General features: G+C 42.5%; 2 protein-coding genes across 2 annotated transcripts; one reads left to right on the top strand and one right to left on the bottom strand.

The window, feature by feature from the left end:
• Positions 1-354: 354 nt before the first annotated feature.
• Positions 355-7,428, bottom strand: LOC129697860 (cytochrome c oxidase assembly factor 5). The gene is made up of 3 exons (XM_055636542.1): positions 7,186-7,428; positions 4,576-4,659; positions 355-839 (listed from the first exon to the last, which is right to left on the bottom strand). Exons 1-3 carry the CDS (start codon positions 7,282-7,284, stop codon positions 798-800), a joined length of 225 nt encoding a protein of 74 aa, XP_055492517.1. The 5' UTR covers positions 7,285-7,428; the 3' UTR covers positions 355-797.
• Positions 7,429-7,690: 262 nt separating this feature from the next.
• Positions 7,691-25,841, top strand: unc50 (unc-50 homolog (C. elegans)). The gene is made up of 6 exons (XM_055636543.1): positions 7,691-7,845; positions 16,789-17,073; positions 18,082-18,202; positions 19,899-20,038; positions 22,429-22,530; positions 24,914-25,841. Exons 2-6 carry the CDS (start codon positions 16,794-16,796, stop codon positions 25,048-25,050), a joined length of 780 nt encoding a protein of 259 aa, XP_055492518.1. The 5' UTR covers positions 7,691-7,845; positions 16,789-16,793; the 3' UTR covers positions 25,051-25,841.
• Positions 25,842-25,865: the final 24 nt, after the last annotated feature.

A 25,865-nucleotide genomic window follows, 5' to 3' on the forward strand; every position in this document is an offset into this window, starting at 1 on the left:
AGGTGAAATCAAGAACTAGAGGAACTTTGTTTAACATGAGAGGAGAACATTTTACTAGGAACCTGAGGGGCATCTTTTCCACTCAGAGGGTGGAGAGTGTATGGAACAAGCTGCCAGAGAAGGTAGTTGAGGCAGGTACTAGAACAACATTCAAAAGACATTTGAACGGGTAGATGGATTGGAAAGGATTAGCGGGATATGGGTCCAATGCCGGCAGGTGGGACCGTTGTAAATGGGGCATCTTGGTCGGCAGGGCAAGTTGGGTCGAAGGGCCAGTTTCTATGCTGTATGACCCTATATCTTGCAACACCAAAAAAGCTGCAGAAAGGCAAGTACAAAGACTTAGTTCACAGCTTGTTCAGGCAAAGTGTTTGACTTTATTGATAAATACAAAGTGAAATATAAAATAGCACAGTATTTTTACAAAGGCGGAGATATTTACCCATTTTCATAACATGTCTATTATTATTTTATCACATTACTCCCTCACCAAGAACTTCATTAGTTATGTTTTGCACACAATATAAGCTTCGCCAAATTGTTTTAAATTCTGTATTTACACAATCATTGTGTGCATAACATGAGCTCCTTAAAAGCACTTATGCCCACAGAATCTATTTAATTGCAAAATGATTTCTGATAGCGAGGATCAAACAGGCATTGCATATGAAAAAAATAAACAAAGAAAACTAACAAACACTGAATACAATAAGTTTCCAAATTAAATATACTGACTTTATTTTATTTCTATATCAACATATATAGATTCTGTAGCATTGTCCATTGCAGTTGGATTGTTAATATCCTTTTCTTCCTCTGAAACGAGCTCTGTTATCCAGCTTAAAAATAAAAATCCATAAGGTATTAATGATATGTAATACTCCAATTTGGTTGATGCAACATTCCTGCTATGCATAGATCTATAGAGCATGATTAGCACAACCACAATCTTTTAAATCAGCTAGTATGTTCAATAAAAAAACTGTTAATTTCCAATTATTAACTTTGTTCCACTATCCCAACCTGACATTACAATGTAACTGGAAATATATATTTATACGAGTTGACTGGTGAGAAGGACCATGGACTGAGAACAAAATGAAAATGAAGAAATGAAGCAAGCAATGGTATTTATTTTTTAAAAAAGGGCTTAGTAACCGCAGATTAAGAGAGGACTCTGCAACAACTTGGGGACAAAAGTGCGGAGTTCAAATGTTCAAAGGTCAGTTTATTGTCACATGTACCAATTAAGGTACAGTGAAACACGAATTACCATATAGCCATACTACAATAAAAGCAACGAGGCAACTACGTAAAAGTTAACATTAACATCCACCACAGTGGATTCCCCACATTCCTCACTGTGATGGAAGGCAATAAAGTCTAATCTTCTTCCTCATTTTTCACCCGTGGTCGCGGCAGTGGGGGGTGATCAAAGCTCCTGCAGCTGGCGATTGAAGATCCCGCGTCGGGCCGGTCGAAGCTCCACTGGCTTGGAGCTCTAGAAGTCAGTGTCTAACCAGGATCACGAGGTCCACGATGTTAAAGTCCGTAGGCTCCCGTAGCTGGTGCTCCCGAAGTCGGTCTCCACCAGAGACCGCTAGCTCCTCGATGTTAGGCCGCAGTGCGGACGGATATACGATACGAAAAAAAATAGCATTTCCGTCAAGGTAAGAGATTTAAAAAGGTTTTCCCCACCCCCACATAAAACAAGTTAAAGAACACTAAAACGTATATTTATTTAACACATACTAAAAAACAACAAAGAAGGAAGGGATGAGACAGACTGTTGGCAAGGCAGCCATTGCGGGCGCCACCCGGTGGAAATCCATCTAGGAACAGAACAGTTAGTAGAACCGCTCTCTCTCATCTCCTGGGATGTCAGGACTGTCTTATGAAGAAAGACTGGATAGACTTGGTTTATACTCTCTAGAATTTAGGAGATTGAGAGGGGATCTTCTTATAGAAACTTACAAAATTCTTAAGGGGTTGGACAGGCTAGATGCAGGAAGATTGTTCCCGATGTTAGGGAAGTCCAGGACAAGGGGTCACAGCTTAAGGATAAGGGGGAAATCCTTTAAAACCGAGATGAGAAGAACTTTTTTCACACAGAGAGTGGTGAATCTCTGGAACTCTCTGCCACAGAGGGTAGTTGAGGCCAGTTCATCGGCTATATTTAAGAGGGAGTTAGATGTGGCCCTTGTGGGTAAGGGGATCAGGGGGTATGGAGAGAAGGCAGGTACGAGATACTGAGTTGGATGATCAGCCATGATCATATTGAATGGCGGTGCAGGCTCGAAGGGCCGAATGGCCTACTCCTGCACCTAATTTCTATGTTTCTATCTGCAGTGCCCCATGGTCAATACTTGTGTAGGTAGGCGGCGCGGCTCTGGCCAGCAGCGGCCTCTGCAGTCTGTCCGCGTTTTTATTATTTTTTGTCTGTGTTTTAATGTAGTTTTTGTTATTTTCTGTTGGGGTGTGTGTGTGGGGGGGTGGGGTGGGAGGGGGCGGAAACTTTTGAATCTCTCCCTGCACTGGAGACCCGACCTTTTTCTCGTCGGGTTTCCGTTGTCGTTGAGGCCGCAACGAGGAGCGGCCTCCAACGGGAAGAAGCCGGGGACTCTGGTGCTACTCACCGTCGCCGTCGCGGGGCTGGCCGAGTCCGGAGCGGTTGGAGCGGTGGAGGAGCGCTGCTGCTGCTGCTGCCGCTGCTGATGCTGTTGCTGCTGCTACCGATGCCGCTGCTGAGTCGGAGGCTGCAACTGCGGGTCTGGCGGACGGCGGCGCCGGGAGCCCGCGGCTCCCTGTAGGGAGACCGCTTTTCGGGGCTCCTGCAACGGCGAATTCTCCCGCCCGTGTTGCGGGGTTGAAGAGCTCCTGGAGCGGGGCCTCACTACACCGCCCCGCGCGGCTGGAATGGCCGCGGGACTCTGCGAGCGCACACCGGGGGCTCCAACACCAAGACCCGGTGTGCGACCTCGCACCACCCGGCGTGGCTTCAATGGCCGCGGGACAATCGCCATCGCCAGCCGGGGGCTTTGACTTTGACTCTGACATCGGGGGGGGGAGAGTGCAGTGGAGAGATAAGTTTTTTTTGGCCTTCCATCACAGCTATGTGATGGATGTTTATGTAAAATGTAATTATGTTGTGTCTGGGGTCTATTTGTGTGTAATGTATGGCTGCAGAAACGGCATTTCGTTTGGACCTCCAGGGGTCCAAATGACAATTAAATTGACTCTTGACTCTTGACTCAATCCTGAACTTTGGTGCTATGATGACTTTCCATCTTCTCCCTGTAACGCGGGGTTTCCTCCTGGTTCTTCTGTTTCCTCCCATGTTCCAAAAACATGTAGGTCAGCAGGTTAATTGGACACTACAAATTACACATCTGTAAGTGAGAGAAATCCCAGGGAACATTATGGGAATGTGGGAAGAATTGATTTGTGGGGGGGATGTAAACATTCCTTCAGTGAGACTGGATTCCAGGGGCACATGGTCCCCATGTTGTAAGAAAATAAGATATTTTTACCCTCTTTACTTTCGGGCAATATCTTAGAAGAATGGAGAGAAGCCAATGTTGCTCCTTTGTTTAATATGGGGAACAGATAATCCAAGAAATTATAGCCTTATACCAGTCGTGGGGACATGACAGGAGAAGATTCTTAGCAAAATGATTTAATTACATTTGTAAAGTGTTGACATTATAGCAGCAATCAGCATGGTTTTGAGTGAGGTTGGTCTCATCTCAGAAATTTGATGCAAGCTTTTTTTAAAGGAGGTGAAGAATATGATTGATGAAGGTAGGAGAGTGGATGTTGCCTATTTGAACTTTAGTTAAACATTTGACAAGGTTTGTCATGGTAGACTGGTCCAGAAGATTGTTACACAGGATTCAGCCAGTTATGCCCCTGTCCCACTTAGGAAACCTGAACAGAAACCTCTGGAGACTTTGCGCCCCACCCAAGATTTCCGTGCGGTTCCCGGAGGTTTTTGTCAGTCTCCCTACCTGCAACCTCCGGCAACCACCTACAACCTCCGGGAACCGCACGGAAACATTGGGTGGGGTGCAAAGTCTCCAGCGGTTTCCGTTCAGGTTTCCTAAGTGGGACAAGGGTATTAGATTTTAAAAATTGACTTGACCACAGAGGACATACGGTGGTGATGGTGCTGAGCAACTGACTCCCGGTTTACCCCCACCCAACCCCCACTACAATCAGTCTGGAGCAACATCTCAAACCAAAACGCCACCTATCCACGTTCTCCAGAGATGCTGTTTAACCTGCTGAGTAGCTCCAGCACTCTGATTCAGAAGACATAAAATAAACAAAGCCTGTAAATCAATTTAAAGCATTTCGTAAAAACATGAAAACTGTTGCATCAAAGTTAATTTTGACGCAAAGGTGCTTTTTTTTTGACAAGATTGTCCCAATCAAAAAAGTGGAAATGTCCACTGTGAGATACATGTGGATTGGAACAGCAACATTCAAAGCAACATTAACTGCACAGTACAAATATGATGCTTATTAATGTTAAACAAAACATTAATAAATTATTTCTTTAAAATTGATACATACCATTGACCTTTTACATTCAAAGAAAGTAAGTTGTAAACCCTTACAATGTCCTTCTTTCAAGCACTGCCTTGGTGTCTTTCCTTCCTACATGAAATAGAGAAATTAAATTTAGGTAATCTGGTATATACTTGGCTCAATTTACAGATGGAGTTTGAATTTTTTGGGGTTCAATTTCAGGAAGTTTTTTTTAATCAATTATTGTTATTTGGCAAAATTAGACATTTTCAATTATTGAAAACATCTTCAGGCAAATCCTTTCACTTTCAGTTTCCATAATAAATTGGTCACAATACATTATCTGCACATTCCAAATGGTTGGCTACTTTTTTTAAACCAATTCTGGTTTCATAACCCTGGCAAGGACAAAGTAAATTCCTAAAGAAGGGTCCCCACCAGAAACGTCACCAATCCACTTTCTCCAGAAATGCTGCCTGACCCGCTGAGTTACCCCAGCATTTTGTGTCTATCTTTGAAACTCTACTCATTCTGCCTGGGGTGGTGGTGTGAAAGCAGCAGAACAGGAAATGTCAACTGCCCATTTCCCTCCACAGATGCGGTCTGACTTACTGAGTTCCTCCAACAGCTCCTCTTGATATGAGTTGCCTTTTTACTCAATGTCATTAATCATGTTCAGTTCAAAAATATAATTCAGTAGATAATTAAAAATGTCATCATTATTGCTATTATTATTATTATTATTATTGCTATTGAGGGAGTGCAGCGTAGGTTCACCAGGTTAATTCCCGGGATGGCGGGACTGACGTATGGTGAAAGAATGGGTCGACTGGGCCTGTATTCGCTCAAATTTGAAAGGATGAGAGGAGATCTCGTAGAGACGTATAAAATTCTTAGAGGATTGGACAGGGTAGATGCAGGAAAAATGTTTGCGATGTTGGGGGAGTCCAGAACCAGGGATCACAGTTTAAGAATAAGGGGTAGGCCATTTAGGATCGAGATGAGGAAAAAGTTTTCACCCAGAGAGTTGTGAATCTGTGGAATTCTCTGCCACAGAAGGCAGTGGAGGACAATTTACTGGATGTTTTCAAAAGAGCTTTGGATTTCGCTCTCAGGGCTAAAGGAATCAAAGGATATGGGGAAAAGGCGGGAATAGGGAACTGATTTTGGATGATCAGCAATGATCATATTGAATGGCGGTGCTGGCTCGAATGGCCAGAATGGCCTATTCCTGCACCTATTTTCTATGTTTCTATCCCATTAGCATTGTTTAATCAGCTGAAAAACATGCTGAACATTGTTAAATTTGGCATGTCGCTGAATAATCTAACAAACCTCTACAGATAAGACACAAAGTGCTGGAGTAACTCAGCAACCCAAGAGAACATGAACAGGTGACATTTCAGGTTGGGAACCTTCAGTGATGCATATTTTCCCGAGGTGCTGCCTGACCCGTTGAGTTACTCTAGTATTTTCTGTCCCTTTTTGAAAACCAGCATCTGCAGTTCCTTGTATCTGAAATAACCTCTGCAAACCTTGCTTTTAGTCTCTCTCTCTCTGTCCACCCTAGTTCTCCGACTAGTTTCACTGTCCTGATTAATTTTAATGTTTGTATGCCTCGTTGTCACCTTCCCCTCAGCCAACAATGAACCAACCATTGTACATTTGATTGATCATCGATCTGTCCTTTTCACACCTTCCATGTTCTGGGTGCCCTTGCATTTCTCTAGTTTACCTGACTCTTAGTCTAAAGAAGGATCTCGACCCAAAACGTCACCCATTCCTTCTATCCAGAGATGCTGCCTATCCTGCTGAGTTACTCCAGCATTCTCAAGTCAAGTCAAGTCAAGTTTATTTGTCACATACACATACGAGATGTGCAGTGAAATGAAAGTGGCAATGAAAGTGGCAATATCTTCATTGTATAAAGTATTCTGACTGGTTGCATCATGGTCTGTTATGACATTTCCCACACACAGAATCATAAGAGGCTGCAGAGAGTGGTATACTCAGCCCAGATCATCACTAGCACAGACTTCCCCATCACCGAAGGCAATATTTATCATCAAGGATTCCCCCTTCAGCGGCATGACCTCTTCACACTGCTACCATTGGGCAGGAGGTACAGAGGCCTGAAGTCACAAAACACCAAGTTTAGAAACAGCTACTTTCCTACATTTATTGATTCTTGACAAAGCTGCACAACCCATAATCCTACTTCCATAACTGAAAACTACAGACTACGTCCACTAACTTAGATGTGTTTATTTTTTAAATGTTAATGTCTTGCAGATCTGTGTATTTTAGGTATAATCTGTGTATGTGGGTGTATGTGTTGTCACAGTCTACGTGCCTTTATTTTCATTATACCTGGACCTCACCATACTTGTGCACATGACAATAAACTCGACTAGACTTTCCTGAGAGTAACAGCCAGCAAGAGGGTTATTTGGCCATTGTACCCAGTGTGGATTTCCCCACTTTTGCTCTGCGCAGATTTGTCTTGTCAACTGTTTATCACATTCTTGAAAGACTGCCTCTGAATCTGCCCCCGTCCAAGGCAAGGCGTGACAATTCGCGCTGGTTGAAGTTCCCATCGCCCTCCCCTTCCCCCTTGAAGGATCGGCCTGTTTAATCCTCCATTGCCATCCACACCTTGAGCACGCAGTCGAGTGCCATCAAACACGTCCTCAGATCCTCCTTCACCCCAGAACACGGTCCACCCTCCTCCTTGTCTTCATAATATTTCGGCATCACTGCGCGCCGAGGGTGCGAACTCTAGTTCTGAGCGGGCACAAACACTCTCCGAATATTCCAGAACAGGCTCGCAGCGCGCCCACACGAATCTTACATCCCCTCTGGTGCATTGAATGCTCTGGGAGCGGGCCCGCCGACCGCAATGCCTCCTGGACGTGTTAGTTTCTAGGGGACACGCTTCCCACCCGCGCCCATGTTGCAGGGAAAATAAATGGACTACAACACCCATGATGCATGGCGCGCCGTATTCCGATAGGGCCGGCCTCGCCAACCCAACCGCGTTGCCTGCTGGTATTGGTAGTTTCGATCGTGACGTAATTCACACTCGCGCCCTGGTCGCAAGGAACTCCATTGAACTACATCCCCCACCATGCACCGCGCGGCGGTGGCGTCGTCCGCCTCGCTGCTGGCCTGTTTGTTTGGCGATCGGGCTGAAGGGAAAAAGTGAAGGGTTTGTGTGCGGAAGCTTGCAAGCTTGTGTCCGCCCTTCAACCCCCCTCCCACTCTCCCCGTCCGCCGCGGGGATTTGATTAGTTGGGGGGTTAAACGCACCCTGAGGTAAGATGATAACGTTGGGGGGTGGGGGAGGTGAGCAGTTTGCATCGCCAGCTCATCGGGCGGCTGCAGGGCGATGGGCCTCCGCGAGGAAGCTTATGGCAAACGCCGTGTGCTAATCGTAATCGTGCAGGAATGAACTGCAGATGCTGGTTTTATACCGAGGATAGACACAAATGCTGGAGTAATATGGTGTCTGAACCCTTCTTCAGACTTCAGATTAGCCGTGTGCTGATCGGTTCCACTTCATCCACGATGAAGATCTGAGACTGTCACCCGCTCCCATGGGTGGCTTAGTGAGGTGGTGGGTTTCTCATTGACAGAGGCAATTAAGAGAGGCAATGTTTGTCTGCTGATATGTATGTAAGAAGGAATTGCAGATGCCAATTTACACAGAATATGGACTAACTTAGTTGGTCAGGCAGCATATCTGGAGAAAAGGAACTTAGTTGGTCAGGCAGCATCTCTGGAGAAAAGGAAGAGGCAAAGTTACGGATAGAGATCATTCATAATTCATTTTCTCCAGAGATGCTACCAGACCCCTGAGTCACTCCAGCCTTTTGTGTCTGATGATAACTCTGTTTTGGTGTGGGATGGGGGATCAGTCGTATGATCACTTTGCCACGGTCAGATGGAACAGGTCTCGGTTAATGCAGAGGGTTTAAGATGTATGTTTTCAGGGGAGAAAATAAAATATAAAGTATCACCTAAATAGTTTTCAGGGAGAATTTATGAGAATTAATAAAATTGTAAAAGTTATGCATTTCACAGTAGGGAACACCAAACAGTTTGAAAATGTTATTTTATTACCAGCTTTATGATCATTGGCCTGATGCAAAAGGTAACAGCTTTCTGGAAAATCATCTGGGTACTTCCTGCACCATTCATACTTAGGACAACCATTTGGAATTTTGCGGAGGAAATTAGACCAAATTCATTGAATTATTAAGACGTGTGGCACATTGAGGCTCTTGGTAAAGGCATCTTGTCAATCTCCTTTCCCTGCCACATCCAGGCATCTTTCAAATTATTTTCTGTCAATTATTCAATTCCCTCTGAAGGACTGATTGGTATTAGTTTATTATTGTCATGTGCACTGTGGTACAATGAAAAGCCTTTTGTGGTATCCAGTCAAATTAAACCATACTATACATGAGTATAATCAAGCCATATACAAGTACAACTGGTAGTGCAAGAAATACCAGAGTGCTGAATATAATATAACATCATTATAGTGTAATGGTTACAATGAAAAAGTCCAAGATTTGTAAGGTAGATTTGAAGATTGGGACTACACCCTAGTTTATGGGTGGATCATTCAATTGTTTGATATTAGCAGTGTGAAAGTCGTCTCTTAATCTGGTGCTACTTGCTTTCAAACTTTTGTAACTTCTGCCCACGGGAGAGGGGAGAAGATTGGGTGAACGGAATGGAAAAGGTCCTTGATTTATGTTGGTTGCTTTCCCAAGGAAACGCAAAGCATCTCCTTCCTTTACTGTCTTGTTATTGGTAAAGATCAGACCCACTGCCATGGTGTCATTGCAAATTTGTAAATGGAATTAGGGCAGAATTTTGCCACACAGTCGGGAGTGTTTAGATAGTACCATAAGAGGCTAAGAACGCATCCTTGCTGACTCATTATGGGGATGGGGTGGGGAGGGGAAAGATAGCTGGAAAATAGGAGGGACAGGGTAAAGCCTGGCAGGTGCATACAGGTGAGGGGGAGGGTGTTAGATAGGCAGTTGGTGGACAAACGCGAGAGATGAAAATATAGGAGTGAGACAAAAGGATTGAAGAGTTGTGAATTGTGAAGGCATAGTAAGGAATGTCATTGGGAGGGGAGAAATAGGTGTGAGTTCAGATAGAACATGGGGGGGAGGGTTTTGTAATTACCTAAAATTGGAGAATTCAATTTTCATACCACTGGGTTGGAAGCGGACTATGAGGTGTTGTTCCTTCAATTTTTGTATGGTCTCTCTCTGGCAATAGAGGAGGTCTAGGACAATAAGGTCAATGTGGGAATGGAAAGAGGAGTTAAAATGTTTAGCAACCAGGAGATCAAGTGGGCTTTGGTGGACTGTTCAGATATTTAGTCACCTATCCTCAGTAATTGGTATCCATGGGTCGGGAAGTCAAGGATCCTGAAGGATCAAGGATCAAGAAAGCAAACGTAATGCTAGCATTTTATTTTGAGAGGGCTTGTATACAAAAAACAGTGATGTAATACTGAGGCTCCATAAGGCCACATTTGGAATATTGTGAGCAATTTTGGGCACCATATCTGAGGGTGGATGTGCTAGCTCTGGAGGAGGTCCAGAAGAGGTTTACAATGAGTAGGTTAACATTGGATGATCTTTTGACGGCACCTGGCCAATACTCGCTGGAGTTTAGAAGAATGAGGGGGGGACGTCTTTGAAATGCACAGAATAGTATGTTGGATAGAGTGGATGTGGAGAGGATGTTTCCATTAGTTGGAGAGTCTAGGACCAGAGGTCATAGCTTCAGAGTTAAAAGACGTTCTTTTAGGAAGGAATTTCTTTAGTCAGAGGTTGGCCAATCTGGAATTCCACAGAAGGCTGTGGGGGCCAAGTCAGTGGATATATTTAAGGCAGAGATGGTAGTTTCTTGATTAATACAGGTGTCAGAGGTTTATGGGGAGAAGGCAGGAGAATGGGGTTAAGTGGGAGAAGATTAGCCATCAGGCTTAAGCCCTCCCTTCACCACCTCCAGTTTAAATTCCATTTGGAATATTTTGGAGGACCAAGAACCAAGCCATGAATGAATGGCGGAGTAGACTTAATGGGCCAAAAGGCCTAATTCTGCTCCTACCACTTATGACCTTATGATCCAGAGGCAGAGGGGATACTAACGCCTAGGTCCAGCTGTTTGGTTGGGATTATAGTGTTCAAGGCAAAGTTATAGCTCAACACCATCACCCATAGGTACTTAATTCTACATTATAACTACTCTAGTCTAAAACACTCTGTTTTTCAAGAGAAAGTTAGATTTCTCTCTTAGGGCTAAGGGAATCAAGGGATATGGGGACAAAGCCAGAACGGGGTTCTGATTTTGAATGATCAGCCATGATCATAGAAACATAGAAAATAGGTGCCGGAGTAGGCCATTCAGCCCTTCGAGCCGCACCGCTATTTAATATGATCATGGCTGATCATCCAACTCAGTATCCTGTACCTGCCTTCTCTCCATACCCCCTGATCCCTTTAGCCACAAGGGCCACATCTAACTCCCTCTTAAATATAGCAAATGAACTGGCCTCAACTACCTTCTGTGGTTGAGAGTTCCAGAGATTCACCACTCGCTGCGTGAATTTTTTTTTCTCATCTCGGTCCTAAAAGATTTCCCCTTTATCCTTAAACTGTGACCAATTGTCCTGGACTTCCCCAACATTGGGAACAATCTTCCTGCATCTAGCCTGTCCAACCCCTTAAGAATTTTGTAAGTTTCTATAAGATCTCCCCGCAATCTTCTAAATTCTAGCGAGTACAAGCCGAGTCAATCCAGTCTTTCTTAATATGAAAGTCCTGACATCCCAGGAATCAGTCTGGTGAACCTTCTCTGTACTCCCTCTATGGCAAGATTGTCTTTCCTCAGATTTGGAGACCAAAATTGTACGCAATACTCCAGGTGTGGTCTCACCAGGACCCTGTACAACTGCAGTAGAACCTCCCTGCTTCTATACTCAAATCCTTTTGCTATGAATGCTAACATACCATTTGCTTTCTTCACTGCCTGCTGCACCTGCATGCCTACTTTCAATGACTGGTGTACCATGACACCCAGGTCTCGTTGCATCTCCCCTTTTCCTAATCGGCCACCATTCAAATAATAGTCTACTTTCCTGTTTTTGCCACCAAAGTGGATAACCTTACATTTATCCACATTATACTGCATCTGCCATGCATTTGCCACTCACCCAACCTATCCAAGTCACCTTGCAGCCTCCTAGCATCCTCCTCACAGCTAACACTGTCCCCCAGCTTCGTGTCATCCGCAAACTTGGAGATGTTGCATTCAATTCCCTCGTCCAAATCATTAATATATATTGTAAATAGCTGGGGTCCCAGCACTGAGCCTTGCGGTACCCCACTAGTCACTGCCTGCCATTCTGAAAAGGACCCGTTTACTCCTACTCTTTGCTTCCTGTTTGCCAGCCAGTTCTCTATTCATATCAATACTGAACCCCCAATACCGTGTGCTTTAAGTTTGTATACTAATCTCTTATGTGGGACCTTGTCGAACGCCTTCTAAATGTCCAGATATAACACATCCACTGGTTCTCCCTTGTCCACTCTACTAGTTACATCCTCGAAAAATTCTATAAGATTCGTAAGACATGATTTACCTTTCATAAATCCATGCTGACTTTGGCCAATGATTTCACCACTTTCCAAGTGCTGCTATCCCATCTTTGATAACTGACTCTAGCAGTTTCCCCACTACCGATGTTCAACTAACTGGTCTGTAATTCCCCGTTTTCTCTCTCCCTTTTAATAAGTGGAGTTACATTAGCTACCCTCCAATCCTCAGGAACTACTCCAGAATCTAAGGAGTTTTGAAAAATTATCACTAATGCATCCACTATTTCTGGGGCTACTTCCTTAAGTTCTCTGGGATGCAGCCTATCTGGTCCTGGGGATTTATCGGCCTTTAATCCATTCAATTTACCTAACACCACTTCCTTGCTAACCTGGATTTCACTCAGTTCCTCCATTTCATTTGACCCGCTGTCCCCTGCTATTTCCGTCAGATTATTTATGTCTTCCTTAGTGAAGACAGAACCAAAGTAGTTATTCAATTGGTCTGCCATGTCCTTGTTACCCATGATCAATTCACCTGTTTCTGACTGCAAGGGACCTACATTTGTTTTAACTAATCATTTCTTCTTCACATATCTATAAAAACTTTTGCAGTCAGTTTTTATGTTCCCTGCCAGTTTTCTTTCATGATCTATTTCCCCTTTCCTAATTAAGCCCTTTGTCCTCCTCTGCTGGACTCTGAATTTCTCCCAGTCCTCTGGTAGGTTGCTTTTTCTGGCTAATTTGTACTTCATCATTTGTTTTGATACTATCCCTGATTCCCCTTGTTATCCACAGATGCACTACCTTCCCTGATTTATTATTTTGCCTAACTGTGATGAACAATTGTTGAAGTTCATCCATGCAGTCTTTAAATGCCTTCCATTGCATATCCACCGTCAACACTTTAAGAATCAATTGCCAGTCAATCTTGGCCAATTCACGTCTCATACCCTCAAAGTTACCTTTTTTTAAGTTCAGAACCCTTGTTTTTATTGAATCATATTGAATGGTCAATATGAAGAGCCGCACCCATTTTCTATGTTAAAAGCAACAGGTTGTTCCTCCTACACCACTCCTCACCTTTTACATAGAATTTTAAATATTTGGTCCCTGAGCTTAAACCCTCTGCCAAAAGGAACAGGTCCCCTTATCTTCTCCATCTAAACCAGTCGAGATCTTGTAAACCTTTGTGTAAGTAAGTATAGTTAGTAAATAAGTAAGTTTATTGGCCAAGTATTCACACACAAGGTATTTGCCTTGGTGCTTCGCCCACAAGTAACAACATGACATATAGTGACAGTTACGAATGACTCAGAAAACACTAAACATTAATAATAAAACACCATTGATCAAGCATGTGAACCAACAAAATACCAGATCAAAGGGAGGCTACAGATTTTTGGCTGTTGAGTAGAGCAACTACTCGTGGATTAAAAGCTGTTTTTATGGCTGGCTGTGGCAGCTTTGACAGTCCGGAGTCGTCTTCCAGAGGGAAGTGATTCAAAGAGTTTGTGGCCAGGGTGAGAGGGGCCGGAGATGATCTTGCCCACTCGCTTCCTGGCCCTTGCAGTGTACAGTTCATCAATGGAGGGAAGGTTGCAGCCAATAACCTTTTCAGCTGATCAGATGATTCGCTGCAACCTCCGGATGTCGTGCTTGATGACTGAGCCAAACCAGACCATGATGGAGAAGGTGAGGACAGACTCTACGATGGCCATGTAGAATTGGACCATCATTGCCTGTGGCAGATTGTGCTTCCTCAGCTGCCATAGGAAGTACATCCTCTATTGTGCATTTTTGTCTGTGGAGTCAATGGTAGCCCCCCCACTTAAGATCCTTGGAGATGATGGTTCCCAGGACTATGGTTCCCAGGACTCCACAGATGTGACTGTGGTGTTGTTGATGGTGAGTGAGGGGAGGGGGAGTTCTCCTAAAGCCTACAATCAATTCCACTGTCTTAAGAGCATTGAGCTCTAGGTTGTTGGGATGGCACCAGGACGGCAACTGTGACACTTCCTGTCTGTAGGCAGATTCCTCCCCATCCTGGATCAGTCCAATCAGGGTTGTGTCGTCCGCAAACTGAGAAGCTTAACAGAGGTGTTTGTGGAGGTGCAGTTATTAGTGTAGAGAGAGTAGAGGAGAGGAGAGAGTACGCAGCCTTGCGGTGCTCCTATGCTGAGCGATTGCGGGTCCGAGATGTGCTTTCCCAGCCTCACATGCTGTTTCCTGTCTGTCAGGAAGCTGGTGATCCACCGACAGAGGGGTTCAGGCACAGTCAACTCAGAAAGTTTGGAGTGTAGTAGCTCTGGCACAGTGGTGTTGAATGCAGAGCTATGGTGTTGAAACAGGATCCTCGCATACGTCCCGTGGCGGTTTAGGTGCTGTAGGATGAAGTGCAGGCCCAGGTTGACTGCATCATCCACAGATCTATTGGCCCGATATGCAAACTGCATAGGGTCCAGCAGGGGGATCGTGATATTTTTCAGCTTGGCCAGCATTAGCCTTTCAAGTGTCTTCATGACTACAGTGGTCAGTGCGACGGGCCTGTAGTCATTAAGACAAGTAATCCTTGCCTTATTAGGTACAGGGACAATAGTGGAGACTTTGAAGCAGGCAGGGACAGTTTTGCAGGGACAGGTTGAAAATGTCTGTGAAGTTGTTTGGCACCGACCTTGAGAGTCGAGGGGGAAACATTGTCAGGTCCTGGAGATTTCCTGCTTTTCTGTCTTCTGAAAAGCCTCTCCACCTCCTCTATTTTTATTGTTGATGAAGTGATGTTGTTCAGCAAGGAGGGTGTGGGTAATTGGGTGTGAAGTGGTGATTGGAGGGGGGTGGGTGTAGAAGGGCCCAGTCTTTGCAGACTGAGGTCAGGCTGTGAATGGGTGTGAAGTGTTGGTTGGGGTGGGAAATGGTGCAGTCTTTTCATACTGGAGTCTTGCCTTAAGTAGGTGTGAAGTGAATGGGAAGGAGAGGGTGCAGGGTCCATTCTTTGCAGACTGGGGTCTGGCTGTGTTGGTTGGGTAGGGGGGAGGGGGTACCAGGGTTACATTTCTGATTTTCAAACCTGCAGTAAAACTCATTCAGGTCGTTGGTCAGCTGACGATTGTCCAAAGAGCGGGGGACTATCCTCTTGTAGCTGGTAATTTCTTGCAAGCCCTTCCAAACTGAAGAAGAGTTACTAGCTGAGAACTTGCTCCTCAACTTCTCAGAGTATGTTTCCTTGGCAGCTTTGATTCCTCTTCTCAGCTTGTACTTGGCCTGCCTGTAGAGGTCTGCATCCCCACTCCTGTAGGCCTCCTCTTAAGATCGTCGGAGTTCTGCTGTGAACCAGGGCTTGCTGTTGTTGAACCATGCCCGGATCATAGTTGGAATGCAACTGGGATAATCATGTTCCTTTAAAGTACTAGATTGAGGGGGGATCTTATAGAAACTTACAAAATTCTTAAGGGGTTGGACAGGCTAGATGCAGGAAGATTGTTCCCGATGTTGGGAACAATCAGAACAAGGGGCCACAGATTAAGGATGAGGGGGAAGTCTTTTAGGTATTCATACCATACTGGTATTCTTCAGTGAGGGTAGCAATGATATGTTTTAAAATATTTTAAGTAAAGTCATAAATGTGTTGGGGCATTTTTCTAAATACTAATTCTGAATAAGGTAAACTTTGGAAGCGCTGGCTTACTTTTGACCACATGTAATTTTGGTAACCTTCTGGGTATGTACAGTATATTAACACTTCACATAAAAGCAAAATACTGACAATGCTGAACACCTGAATTTAACGACACAACACTTTCGAGACGCGCTGCATTTATGGAGAGAGAAATAGCGTTAACTTTGTGGTCGGTGAATTCTAGTGAAAGGATCTTATCTCCAAATTGTCCCTTCCCACAGATAGTACGTACATATTTCCACATTTTAATTTTGTGTTAGGTAGTTGCAGTGATTACAAATCATTTTTAGTCTTTCAAAGTAAGCTTTGAGGTGTACTTGTTTTAGAGACTGGTTAATTGGAGTGAGTTTAAAGTCTCAGTTTTTGTTGATGTTTTACAAAATCATCTCGTAACAGCCCAAACAAGAAAATTAGTTTGTAGCAAAGAAGTGCAGATGCTAGTTTAAATCGAAGTTAGACACAAAATGCTGGAGTAACACAGTGGGACAGGCAGCATCTCTGGAGCGAAGAATGAGTGACATTTCGGGTCGAGACCCGAAACGTCCCCCATTCCTTCTCTCCAGAGATGCTGCCTGTCCCGCTGAGTTACTCCAGCATTTTGTGTCTACCTTCGAAAAAATGAGTTTGCTCTGTGAATGGTCTCCATAACTCTTATGCCATTGCTTTAGTGACAACATCCTGATGTTACTAATATGGACATGAAAAGATTTGCTATTTTCATGTTTAACTTGTTTGTCCTTCATAAAATCTTATGTAGGCTCTATCCAAAGTAAAGTCTGCAGATTTAATCTTATTTTGTATATATCCCGTCCACTTTAGTGTGTGTGTATGCGTACTCGCGTGTGTTTGGGTGTGTTTTCCACATAGAGATGCTTAATTAAAGCGAAAAGTTACTAAAAATCGAATTTAGTTTTCATAAAATCTTGACCAAAACTCCTGTTTTTATATTCGCAGCAAAAATGTTACCAACGACAACATATAATCCTAGCAGTCAGGGGAATGGAGCCCCAAATTCCAGTGATTCTGCACGATATACAGCTGGAGCCAAGCGCTACAAGTATCTCAGACGCCTTTTTCGTTTTAAACAAATGGATTTTGAATTTGCTATATGGCAAATGTTATACCTATTTACATCTCCACAAATGGTATATAGAAACTTTCATTACAGAAAACAGACTAAAGACCAATGGGCCAGAGATGACCCAGCCTTCCTAGTTTTGCTTAGTATCTGGTTATGTGGTAAGTATCCATTAGGAGAAAAAAAAATCAATTTCAAAAAGTCCAATTATTGGACATCTGTGATGATGTAAAGCCTAATATCACACGGTTGTACAAGGTACTTCAGTTTTAAACTGTGAATTTTAAAATTTGTATTTTTGCGAGAAGATTGAAGATAAAAATACAGCAGCTTATTTATTGAGAGAATGAAATATATTCACTGTTCTAGAATTGACTTGTCGTAAAATCATTGAAATGTCAATGCAAATTAGGACTATTCTCCCACACTCATTCTATTTCTTACTTTATTTGCTTTTATAACTCTCACTACGGTATATTTTCCACTCGGAACAATATGTCAATTTCCTGACAGTCCTTTCTAAGAATATTCATTGAATCTCTCTTTAATCCTTTTAGTTAATCCTAAAATTATGTCTCCTTGCTATTTAGTCATTAAACACAGAATTTTCACTTTTAATCTTCATTTAAGCTTTTTAAAGCCTGATCTGATTCTATTAATTTCCCTTGAGATTCACTGTTGAAGTGAAATGAATGCTAGTGTTCCAAGTTTAGTTGCAACTGAATTGCTTGTTCTTTAGTACAACTGCTGTAAAACTATTGCACAACCCTACCATGGTCCCATATCTAATGCTATGTTGTGTCTGGAAGAAACATGCCTTACTTTATTGACCTACAAACATTGTACTGTATAATGGTCTGACTTTGATTTCCTCAGTGAGGTAGCTATTATTGTAATGCATCTGAAACATGCAAATCAATTTAAAAAAATGAAGAACCTTCAAAACATGTGAATCAGATACTCGATAGTGCAAAAACATCATTAGATGACTACAGAGCTCGTTGATAATGAGATGTAAATGTTGAGGAGGAGAAAGGGAATAATAAGTGGAGAATTTCACCTACTTTAAAATTGTAATTTGCAGTTGAGTGGTTGGATGAAGAAGTGAAAGTAATACATTGTGTGTAGATCTGGAAGAATTCAACATGGGGATGAATTTGTCTTTGCAGCTTCCACCATTGGTTTTGGATTTGTATTAGGAATGGGATTTTTTGAAACAATAAAGCTTTTACTGTGGGTCGTATTCATTGACTGCATCGGAGTTGGACTACTGATCGCAACATTAATGTGGTAAGTTTTAAAAATAGTTCATAAGACCAGAAGTGATAGCAGAATTAGGCCCATCAAGTCTACTCCACCATTCAATCATGGCTGATCTACCTCTTCCTCCTAATCCCATTCTCCTGCCTTCTCCCCATAACCTCTGACATCTGTACTAATTAAGCATCTATCTATCTCTGCCTTAATAATATCCACTGACTTGGCCTCCACAGCCTTCCGTGGCATGTTGTTATATCTAGCTTTTAAAATTCCTGTGCACACAAACCAGTGTGGAACAATTTAATCTGCTTTTGCACATTTAAAGATGTACTCTATAACTGAACTGAACTCCTTGCAGCCTTAATGCTAAATTAAAATACAATTATTTAAATACTATAGTCATTTTCTTGTTTAAAATTGGTTGCTCAATCATTTTTTTTTTTAATTGAGCAGGAGCTGCATAAGTTAGTATTTTTTGTAATGAAATATTGTAAATGAAAGAATAGTTAAGATATATAATGTTTCTATCTTGGGTTTTTTTTAATTTACAATGCTATTTGTGATTTACAAAGTGTTCATTGAGTAAGTCATGAAATAACAACTCAGAAAATAATTGGTGCTTTAAAATAACATTTTGAAGTTGCACACATTTTAAAAAAAATCAAATTATTCTACTGGTTAAATTGGGTGATTGGCCAAAATAATGTATTGCAGAATGTTAGTGCCAATTAACAGTTCATTCAAAATATTGTATTTTCAATTAAAATGTGATGAGATTTCCTTTGATGTGGATTGCATTGCAGTACATAGTGTTCTGAGGATAGAGCACAGATCGTTCGCCAATGGCTCCTGGAGTAAATGCAGCATACATTGCGTCAAGATGTTTAGGCTTGAATCTAAAATTCGGTATCTAGTCTGCTCCCCATGCCACTATACTGCAGACCAGATTTTCAACCATACTTTTACTGTTTTTACTTATCCGTACTGTGTTATCAATTTAACATCTTGACTAGCAGTTGGAATAAGAATATGCTTGTGGAAGTCCTTTGATGTGACTTTATCCTATTTGTTTTAATGTAGTTGGTTCCAACATATGCCACAAGTGATTTATCTTTCCACTACCTTTCCAAGATACTTTCCAGACCTCCTGGACTCTTAATTGAAGTTTCAGGGGCTCTGCCTTAATTATCAAATCCCTTATGAAGCCAGCCTTCCAATGCTGCTACCATGCCTCTCTAATGTAATCTTGTATTCAAAAGTATCTGGAATAAGTTATTTAAATATTACTCCTCCTCCCCTATCTCGCACACCCATCGACCTACTAGCTGCTGTTAGTTCTTCATTCATTCAATCATTGATTCCTTTGATTAAGAATCCCTAGTTAGCCTTGCCTTGCATACATTCATGAGTGCCCCAGCTTGTAGCTTCAGTTTTTTTTTACTCCCATTTATTGTGCTTCTTATACTGCCTGCCTCACAATGCTGATGATACTGAATCATTGGATTTTCAGTCACTAACTTCGAGTTATAGTCATACAGCATGGAAGTAGGCCCTTCGGCCCAACTTGCCCATGCTGACCAACATGCCCCACCAACCCCCCAAAACATAACCTCAGGCTGTTCTTGCATTCAGTAACTTTATTTATCCTAATTAACAGTACAGCCAACCTGTATTTGAAAATATATGCCCCCAAGTTGCTGTTATATAGTGCATATTTTGTTTTCAGGTGTATCACCAACAGATATTTGATGAAGCCTCAGAGCAAAGGCTATGATGTGGAATGGGGCTATGCCTTTGACATTCATCTGAATGCTTTCTATCCACTTCTTGTAATATTGCATTTCATTCAATTGTTCTTCATCAACCGTAAGTTTATTCTTTTGATTAAAAATATATATTTTCCCAAGCATTACAAAATCACTTAGTTTTGTCTCCAAACTTTACTACAAAATTAAAAAGCATCAAGAATTTAATGTTGGAAGAAAATAAATGATTTTTGAAATTAAAAACTAGCAGAGCTAGTTATGGTGTCATTGGTGCAGACATTGATAAGCAACAGAAGCTATTCCCAAATCTCTCTCCTGCCTCTGACTTGCATGTTTCTTGTGGGAAGCTGTTCCATAGGTCTCGGGTTTGATTTCAGCCAGAGGGTGGTTTCACAGGTGGAGGATGAATAAACATGGTCAAGTAGAAAAGCTGATTTTACATCTCCCCAGGACCTGATGACTTGCCTTCCAGGAAATGGTGATAGAATTAGTAGATACACAGATTGTTACTTTCCAAAGTACCAGAGATTCTAGAAAAGTTTTTACAGATTGGAATATACCAAATGCAAATATAAGAATGCAGGTAGAGATAAAATGAGGAACTACCGACCTGTTAACTTGACATCAGCAGTAAGGAAATGCTAGTATCTATTATTAAGGAAGTGATACTAAGAAATAGAAATAATGCTCGACAGATGTTAGAATTTTTAAGTTGTATATTATGTGCATGTTGTATATTGGCCGGAATGGCGGCGCTGCCCTGGCAGCAGCGGCTCGCCTGCAGTCCGTTTGTCTTTACTTTTTTGTGTTGTTTTTTTTCGTTTTGTCTAGTTAAGTTTTTGTTTTTTAGGTTGTGTTTATGTGGGCGGGGGGGGGGGGTTGAAACGGGGCTTGCTGTCTCTCCCTTCGGGGGAATGCGACTTTTTTTGTCGTATCCCCCTTCTCTGCCTCCGTCTGTGCTGAGGCCTAATAGAGGAGCTGGCGACCTCGAGACTACGGAGGCAGAGCCAGTCAGAACTTGTCCTGGGCTCGCTCCCGTGAGGGCGGTCCGGCTCGGGGCTGGAACGGCGCTCCCGTGAGGGGCTGTGACGCTCCCGTGAGGGCGGCCTGGCGCGGGGCTGAGACTCTCCCGTGAGGGGCTGTGGCGCTCCCGTCGGGGCGGCCCAGCCCGAGGGTGGAACGGCGTTCCCGTCAGGGCGACCCAGCTCAAGGGAGGTACGGCGCTCCCGTCGGGGCGGCCCAGCCCGAGGGAGGTACGGCACTCACGTGAGGGCGATCTGGCTCGGGGCTGGAACGGTGCTCCGGTGCCTGGGACGGCGTTCTGGCGGTGGTGACCTGAGTCCGGGGTTCAGCTGCGGGCCAACGGCTGCGTCCGCTGGACTGGCGGGCGGCAGCTTCGACCACCCTTGGCCGCGGTGTTTGAGCCAGCCCGTTTGCGGGGTTCGGTGGGCCGCGGGACTGTTTGTACCATCGCCCGGTGGGGTATCGCCTCAGCGCAGAGGGAGAAGAGGAGGGAAGAGACTGCAGCCCTAAGATTTTTGCCTCCACCACAGTGAGGAGGTGCTTGGAGGACTCACTGTGGTGGATGTTAACTTGTGTTTATTGTTGTTTATTATTGTATTGTATGTATGACTGCAGGCACAAAATTTTGTTCAGACCGTAAGGTCTGAATGACAATAAAGGAAATTCTAATTCTAATTTTGACTTTCAGAAGTCTTAATAGGGGAAAGTCCCCAAAGGTAAGGTTCAGCCATAATCATTTTGAATGAGGGGGTAGGGCAATGGGCTGAATGGTCTGCTCTTTTTTTTTAATTTAAGTTTTTACCTGACAGGTGAATCCAGCAGTAAAGGTAGTTTTTGGGTGGTAGAAAACTTGGTTCCAGGAATGAAGGATTTTAGTTGTAGGATTAGTTTTGGAAAAATGTGGTTTTCATTGGATCAGAGAAAATTTGAAAAAGTTGTACAAGATTTTGACAGGCTTAGATAGGTAGTCAATGATAAACTGTTCCCATTAGTCTTTTCTGAAAACAGAGACAGAGAATTAAGGTTTTGAGCAAAAGGTTATAATGGGGAATGGGCACACAATGGCGAGCAGTGTTTGCAATGGGGGTTTGTGGATTGAGGGTGAATTAACTCTTTCAGCAGCAAATGGTAATGACTTGAAACTCACTCAAGGAAGCAGAAAGGATCAAAAGGAAATTGGATATCCATTTAAGGAATATAAATTCAGGATGAGCAGAACAATGTGAGGGAAAGGGGTTGGCTGCATTGCGCTACAGCAAGCCAGCATGGCATTGATCGACTGAATGTTTTTCATTCGCATCAATCTGGCAGTATTGCCGCATTTTATAAATGTTCTATATTTTCCCGATTATTTGTCTGACTGCAGCTTTCTGATTTCTTCATGCAGCTGTTTTAAAATAATTTTTTTGGAGGCAAATAGAGCTTATATTGTATGCATTTAAGTATTTACATCTTATTTCTTTGCAGATGTCATTATTAGGGACGGAATTATTGGTTGCTTTGTTGGAAATGTCTTCTGGCTGGTTGGGATTGGATATTATATTTACGTTACTTTTCTTGGATACAGTGGTAAGCATAAGTTTCACGTCCATTTTTTGCGTGGCATTTGAAAGGAACTAACTTGCAGAGATTTAATAATTCTATGTTCATAAGCCCTAGGTGCAGAATTAGGCCATTCAGCCTATCGAGTCTCATCTGGCATTCAATTACGGCTGATCTTTCCCTCGCAACTCCATTTTTCTGCCTTCTCCCTGTAACCTTTGGCAACCTTACTAATCATAAAACCTGTCAATCTCCGCTTTAAAAATACCGACTTTGTCCCCACAGTCGTCTGTGGCAATGGATTCCACAGATTCACCACCCTCTGGCTGGAGAAATTCCTCCTCATCAAGGTACTTCCTTTTATTCTGAAGCCCTCCGGTCCTAGACTCTCCCATTAGTGGAAACATCCTCTTCATATCCACTTTATTCAAGCCTTCATTATTCGGTAAGTGGAAACATCCTCTCCACATCCACCCAATCCAGGCCTTTATTTGGTAAGTTTCAAGGAGGTCCCCCCTCTTCTAAACTCCAGCGAGTACAGGCCCAGAGCCATCAAATGCTCATCATAACCCAATCATCCCCGGGATCATTCTTGTAAACCTCCTCTGGACCCTCTTCAACGCCAGCTCACCGCTCCTCAAATATGAGGCTCAAAACTGCTCACAATACTCCAAATGCAGTCTGACCCGGTCCTTATAAAACTAACATCCCTGCTTTTATTTTCTAGTCCTCCCAAAATGAATGCTAACATTGCATTTGTCTCCCTTGCTACATATTCAACTTGCTAATTAACTTTTTGGGAATCCTGCACCAGCACTCCCAAGTCCCTTTGCACCTCCAATTTATGAATCCTCTTCCCATTTTGTGCTCAGAGTTTCTTGTAGTGTTTAATATGGTCTACCAACTACATACAGAAAGTACTAGTCACACAATAAAGACAAAAGGCAGGTAATTTTGAATCGTAGATCTATACAGCACAGAAAAGGGCCTTTTGGATTTTAGAACAGTGCAGCACAGAAACGGGCCCTTAAGCCCACAATATCCTTGCCGAACATGATGCCATGTTAACCCCGTCTACCTACACATGATGCATATTCCTACATTCCTTGCATATCCATGTTTCTATCAAAATTGCACTTAAACTCCACAATTATATCTCTAGTATGTCCTCTAGTATTTGCCATTTTCATCCTGGTAAAAAGGTATGACTGTCTACCCATCTACGCCTCTCATAATTTTATATATCTCTATCTAGTCTCTCCTCAACCCCTGACTTGTATTTCCTAGTTGCAGGATAATTGTTCCAAAATATTCCTTACCTGCATTCTTCCCAGTCCTAATGGCTCAGTCTTGCAGCTTATGTGCCCAATAAGTCGCCATGGTCACAGGGAGAATGTGAAAAGTCCATGTAGACAGAACCCGACGTCAGGATCAAACCCGGGTCTGGCACTGTGAGGCAGTGGTTCTACCAGCTGCGTCGCTGTGCCTCTCTAAATTATGGAGACTTAATATTATTATTTCCTGTAATCTCAATATGTTGCAATTTGAATTACTAGTCCATCTTTGCTCTTGCCTGTGCATTTGCCTCTCTTCGCCCAAACTATAGCAAGCCACTTAATTTGCATAATAAATTGTGATCTGAAACTCAATCTGTGCAGGCCACATACCAGTTTATACAAATATAATTTTTTAGTACTCTAGTACCCTAGGTTTTGTATGTCATCTTATCACAAGGAATTGCAGACACTGATTTATATATTTAAAAAACATATACACCAAAATGCCGGTCTTGCCAGTGACTGAGATCTTTAAAAATGTTGTTTCAAGCACTCGTCTAAATATCAGTGCTTCTGATTCCTCAGAATGACCAATGCATGCAATTTCAATTGATCTGTCTCCATTTGGTATTAGCTGAACGCATTTTTCACTTCCCCAGTGCTAAATGAGTAAGAAAACTGAATCAACGCCACTGTTCTCATGTGAGCAGCCTCCCTTTCACTGACTCCATTTCCTTCCACTTATTTCTTCTTGGTTCAGTGTCGGCACAGTGGTTAAGATGCCAGATTAACAAGCCAGTCTTGGGCTAAGAATCCAAAAAAGGCCCAAATTCAAATTTCATCATTGCAGCTATGAAATTTAAATTCAATTAACACCCTGATTTTTTTTTAAGCTAGTATTAATATTATGATCATGAACCGGTTGAATTGTCGTAAAAACATCTGGTTTAATAACCTCTTTAAAGGAAATCTGTCTGATCTGTTTATGGTCCATCGATGCATCTGAGCCTGAAATGGTTTGTCTACATGGTTCAAGGGCAGTTGTGTGGATGGGCAAAAAATGCCAGTCTTGCCAGTGACTGAGATCTTTAAAAATGAAAAATAAATCTGATGTAACACATTTTTTCTTTCAGCTTTGCCCTTTCTGAAGAACACGGTTGCCCTGCTTTATCCATTTGCCCTCCTGGTCATTTTCTTCTTGCTTTCATTGGGACTGGGATGGAACTTCACCAAGGGACTGTGCTGGTTCTACAAGTATAGAGTGCAGTGACACACCACTCATCTAATGAAGTATTTGCTGAACATTTTGTTTGTTGCCAGTGTATATACAGCTTTGACATTTGTATAATTTGTAAATGTGCTGTACATACTGATAAATAACCATACAGATTTGAGGAATAAATTCAAGATTACTTCTGATTTATTCTTTTTAAACGTTTGATGAATTGTGGCATATCTTTTTTCAACATTGTGAATGTTGGAACATTGAATCCAGCAATCGGACTAGTGTGTATATTTCATTTACCAAATCTCTCAAGGAAGTACATTCCTTTATCAGCAGTAGTTCTGGTAGCTTTTCTGAAAAGCATTTATTGGGAAGCTTTAATGAATATTTATTCCGTGTATTTCCCTACTTTGGCTATTAAGTCTTTGAATGTATTTATTCCCCGATGGGGTTAGTGGAAAGGTGGAAAGTTGGGTGTATGAGGAGCCCATCAATTGAACAAGAAGAAAGGGTGGGTGAGGGGGTGGAAAGGAAATTTTTGTTGTTTAAAATTCATTTTTGCTCATCTTTCTTTCTAGCCTTCTCCCTTTTCTGGTTGATTTAAAGCATACAAAAAGTTGTATGCAAAAAAACAAATAATTCCAAAACTCTCCAGGAGATCAACATTCTCACCACTGAACAAATCTCAAAGCAAGCCACAAAACTCATTCTAATTCATATTATGGTTTGTGGGTGATTAGAGTCAGCTGGGCAGATAATTCCATCATAAACAACGTGTTGAGGTTTTTGAAAATACAAGTCCTGCATTTTTAACAAAAATTAAAAAAATTACGTAATCAAGGTCTTGCTTTTGATTTATT

The sequence above is a fragment of the Leucoraja erinacea genome, chromosome 6 (genome assembly GCF_028641065.1).
Source record: "Leucoraja erinacea ecotype New England chromosome 6, Leri_hhj_1, whole genome shotgun sequence".
Taxonomy (NCBI): Eukaryota; Metazoa; Chordata; class Chondrichthyes; order Rajiformes; family Rajidae; genus Leucoraja; species Leucoraja erinaceus.

Coding starts and splice junctions, on each gene's coding strand:
- LOC129697860 (XM_055636542.1), bottom strand. CDS start 7,284: ATGCCGAAATATTATGAAGACAAGGAGGAGGGTGGACCGTGTTCTGGG. Junction 4,660..7,185: donor CACTCGACTGCGTGCTCAAG/GTGTGGATGGCA, acceptor TATTTCATGTAG/GAAGGAAAGACACCAAGGCA. Junction 840..4,575: donor TTGAATGTAAAAGGTCAATG/GTATGTATCAAT, acceptor TTTATTTTTAAG/CTGGATAACAGAGCTCGTTT.
- unc50 (XM_055636543.1), top strand. CDS start 16,794: ATGTTACCAACGACAACATATAATCCTAGCAGTCAGGGGAATGGAGCC. Junction 18,203..19,898: donor CTGATCGCAACATTAATGTG/GTAAGTTTTAAA, acceptor TTTTGTTTTCAG/GTGTATCACCAACAGATATT. Junction 20,039..22,428: donor TCAATTGTTCTTCATCAACC/GTAAGTTTATTC, acceptor ATTTCTTTGCAG/ATGTCATTATTAGGGACGGA.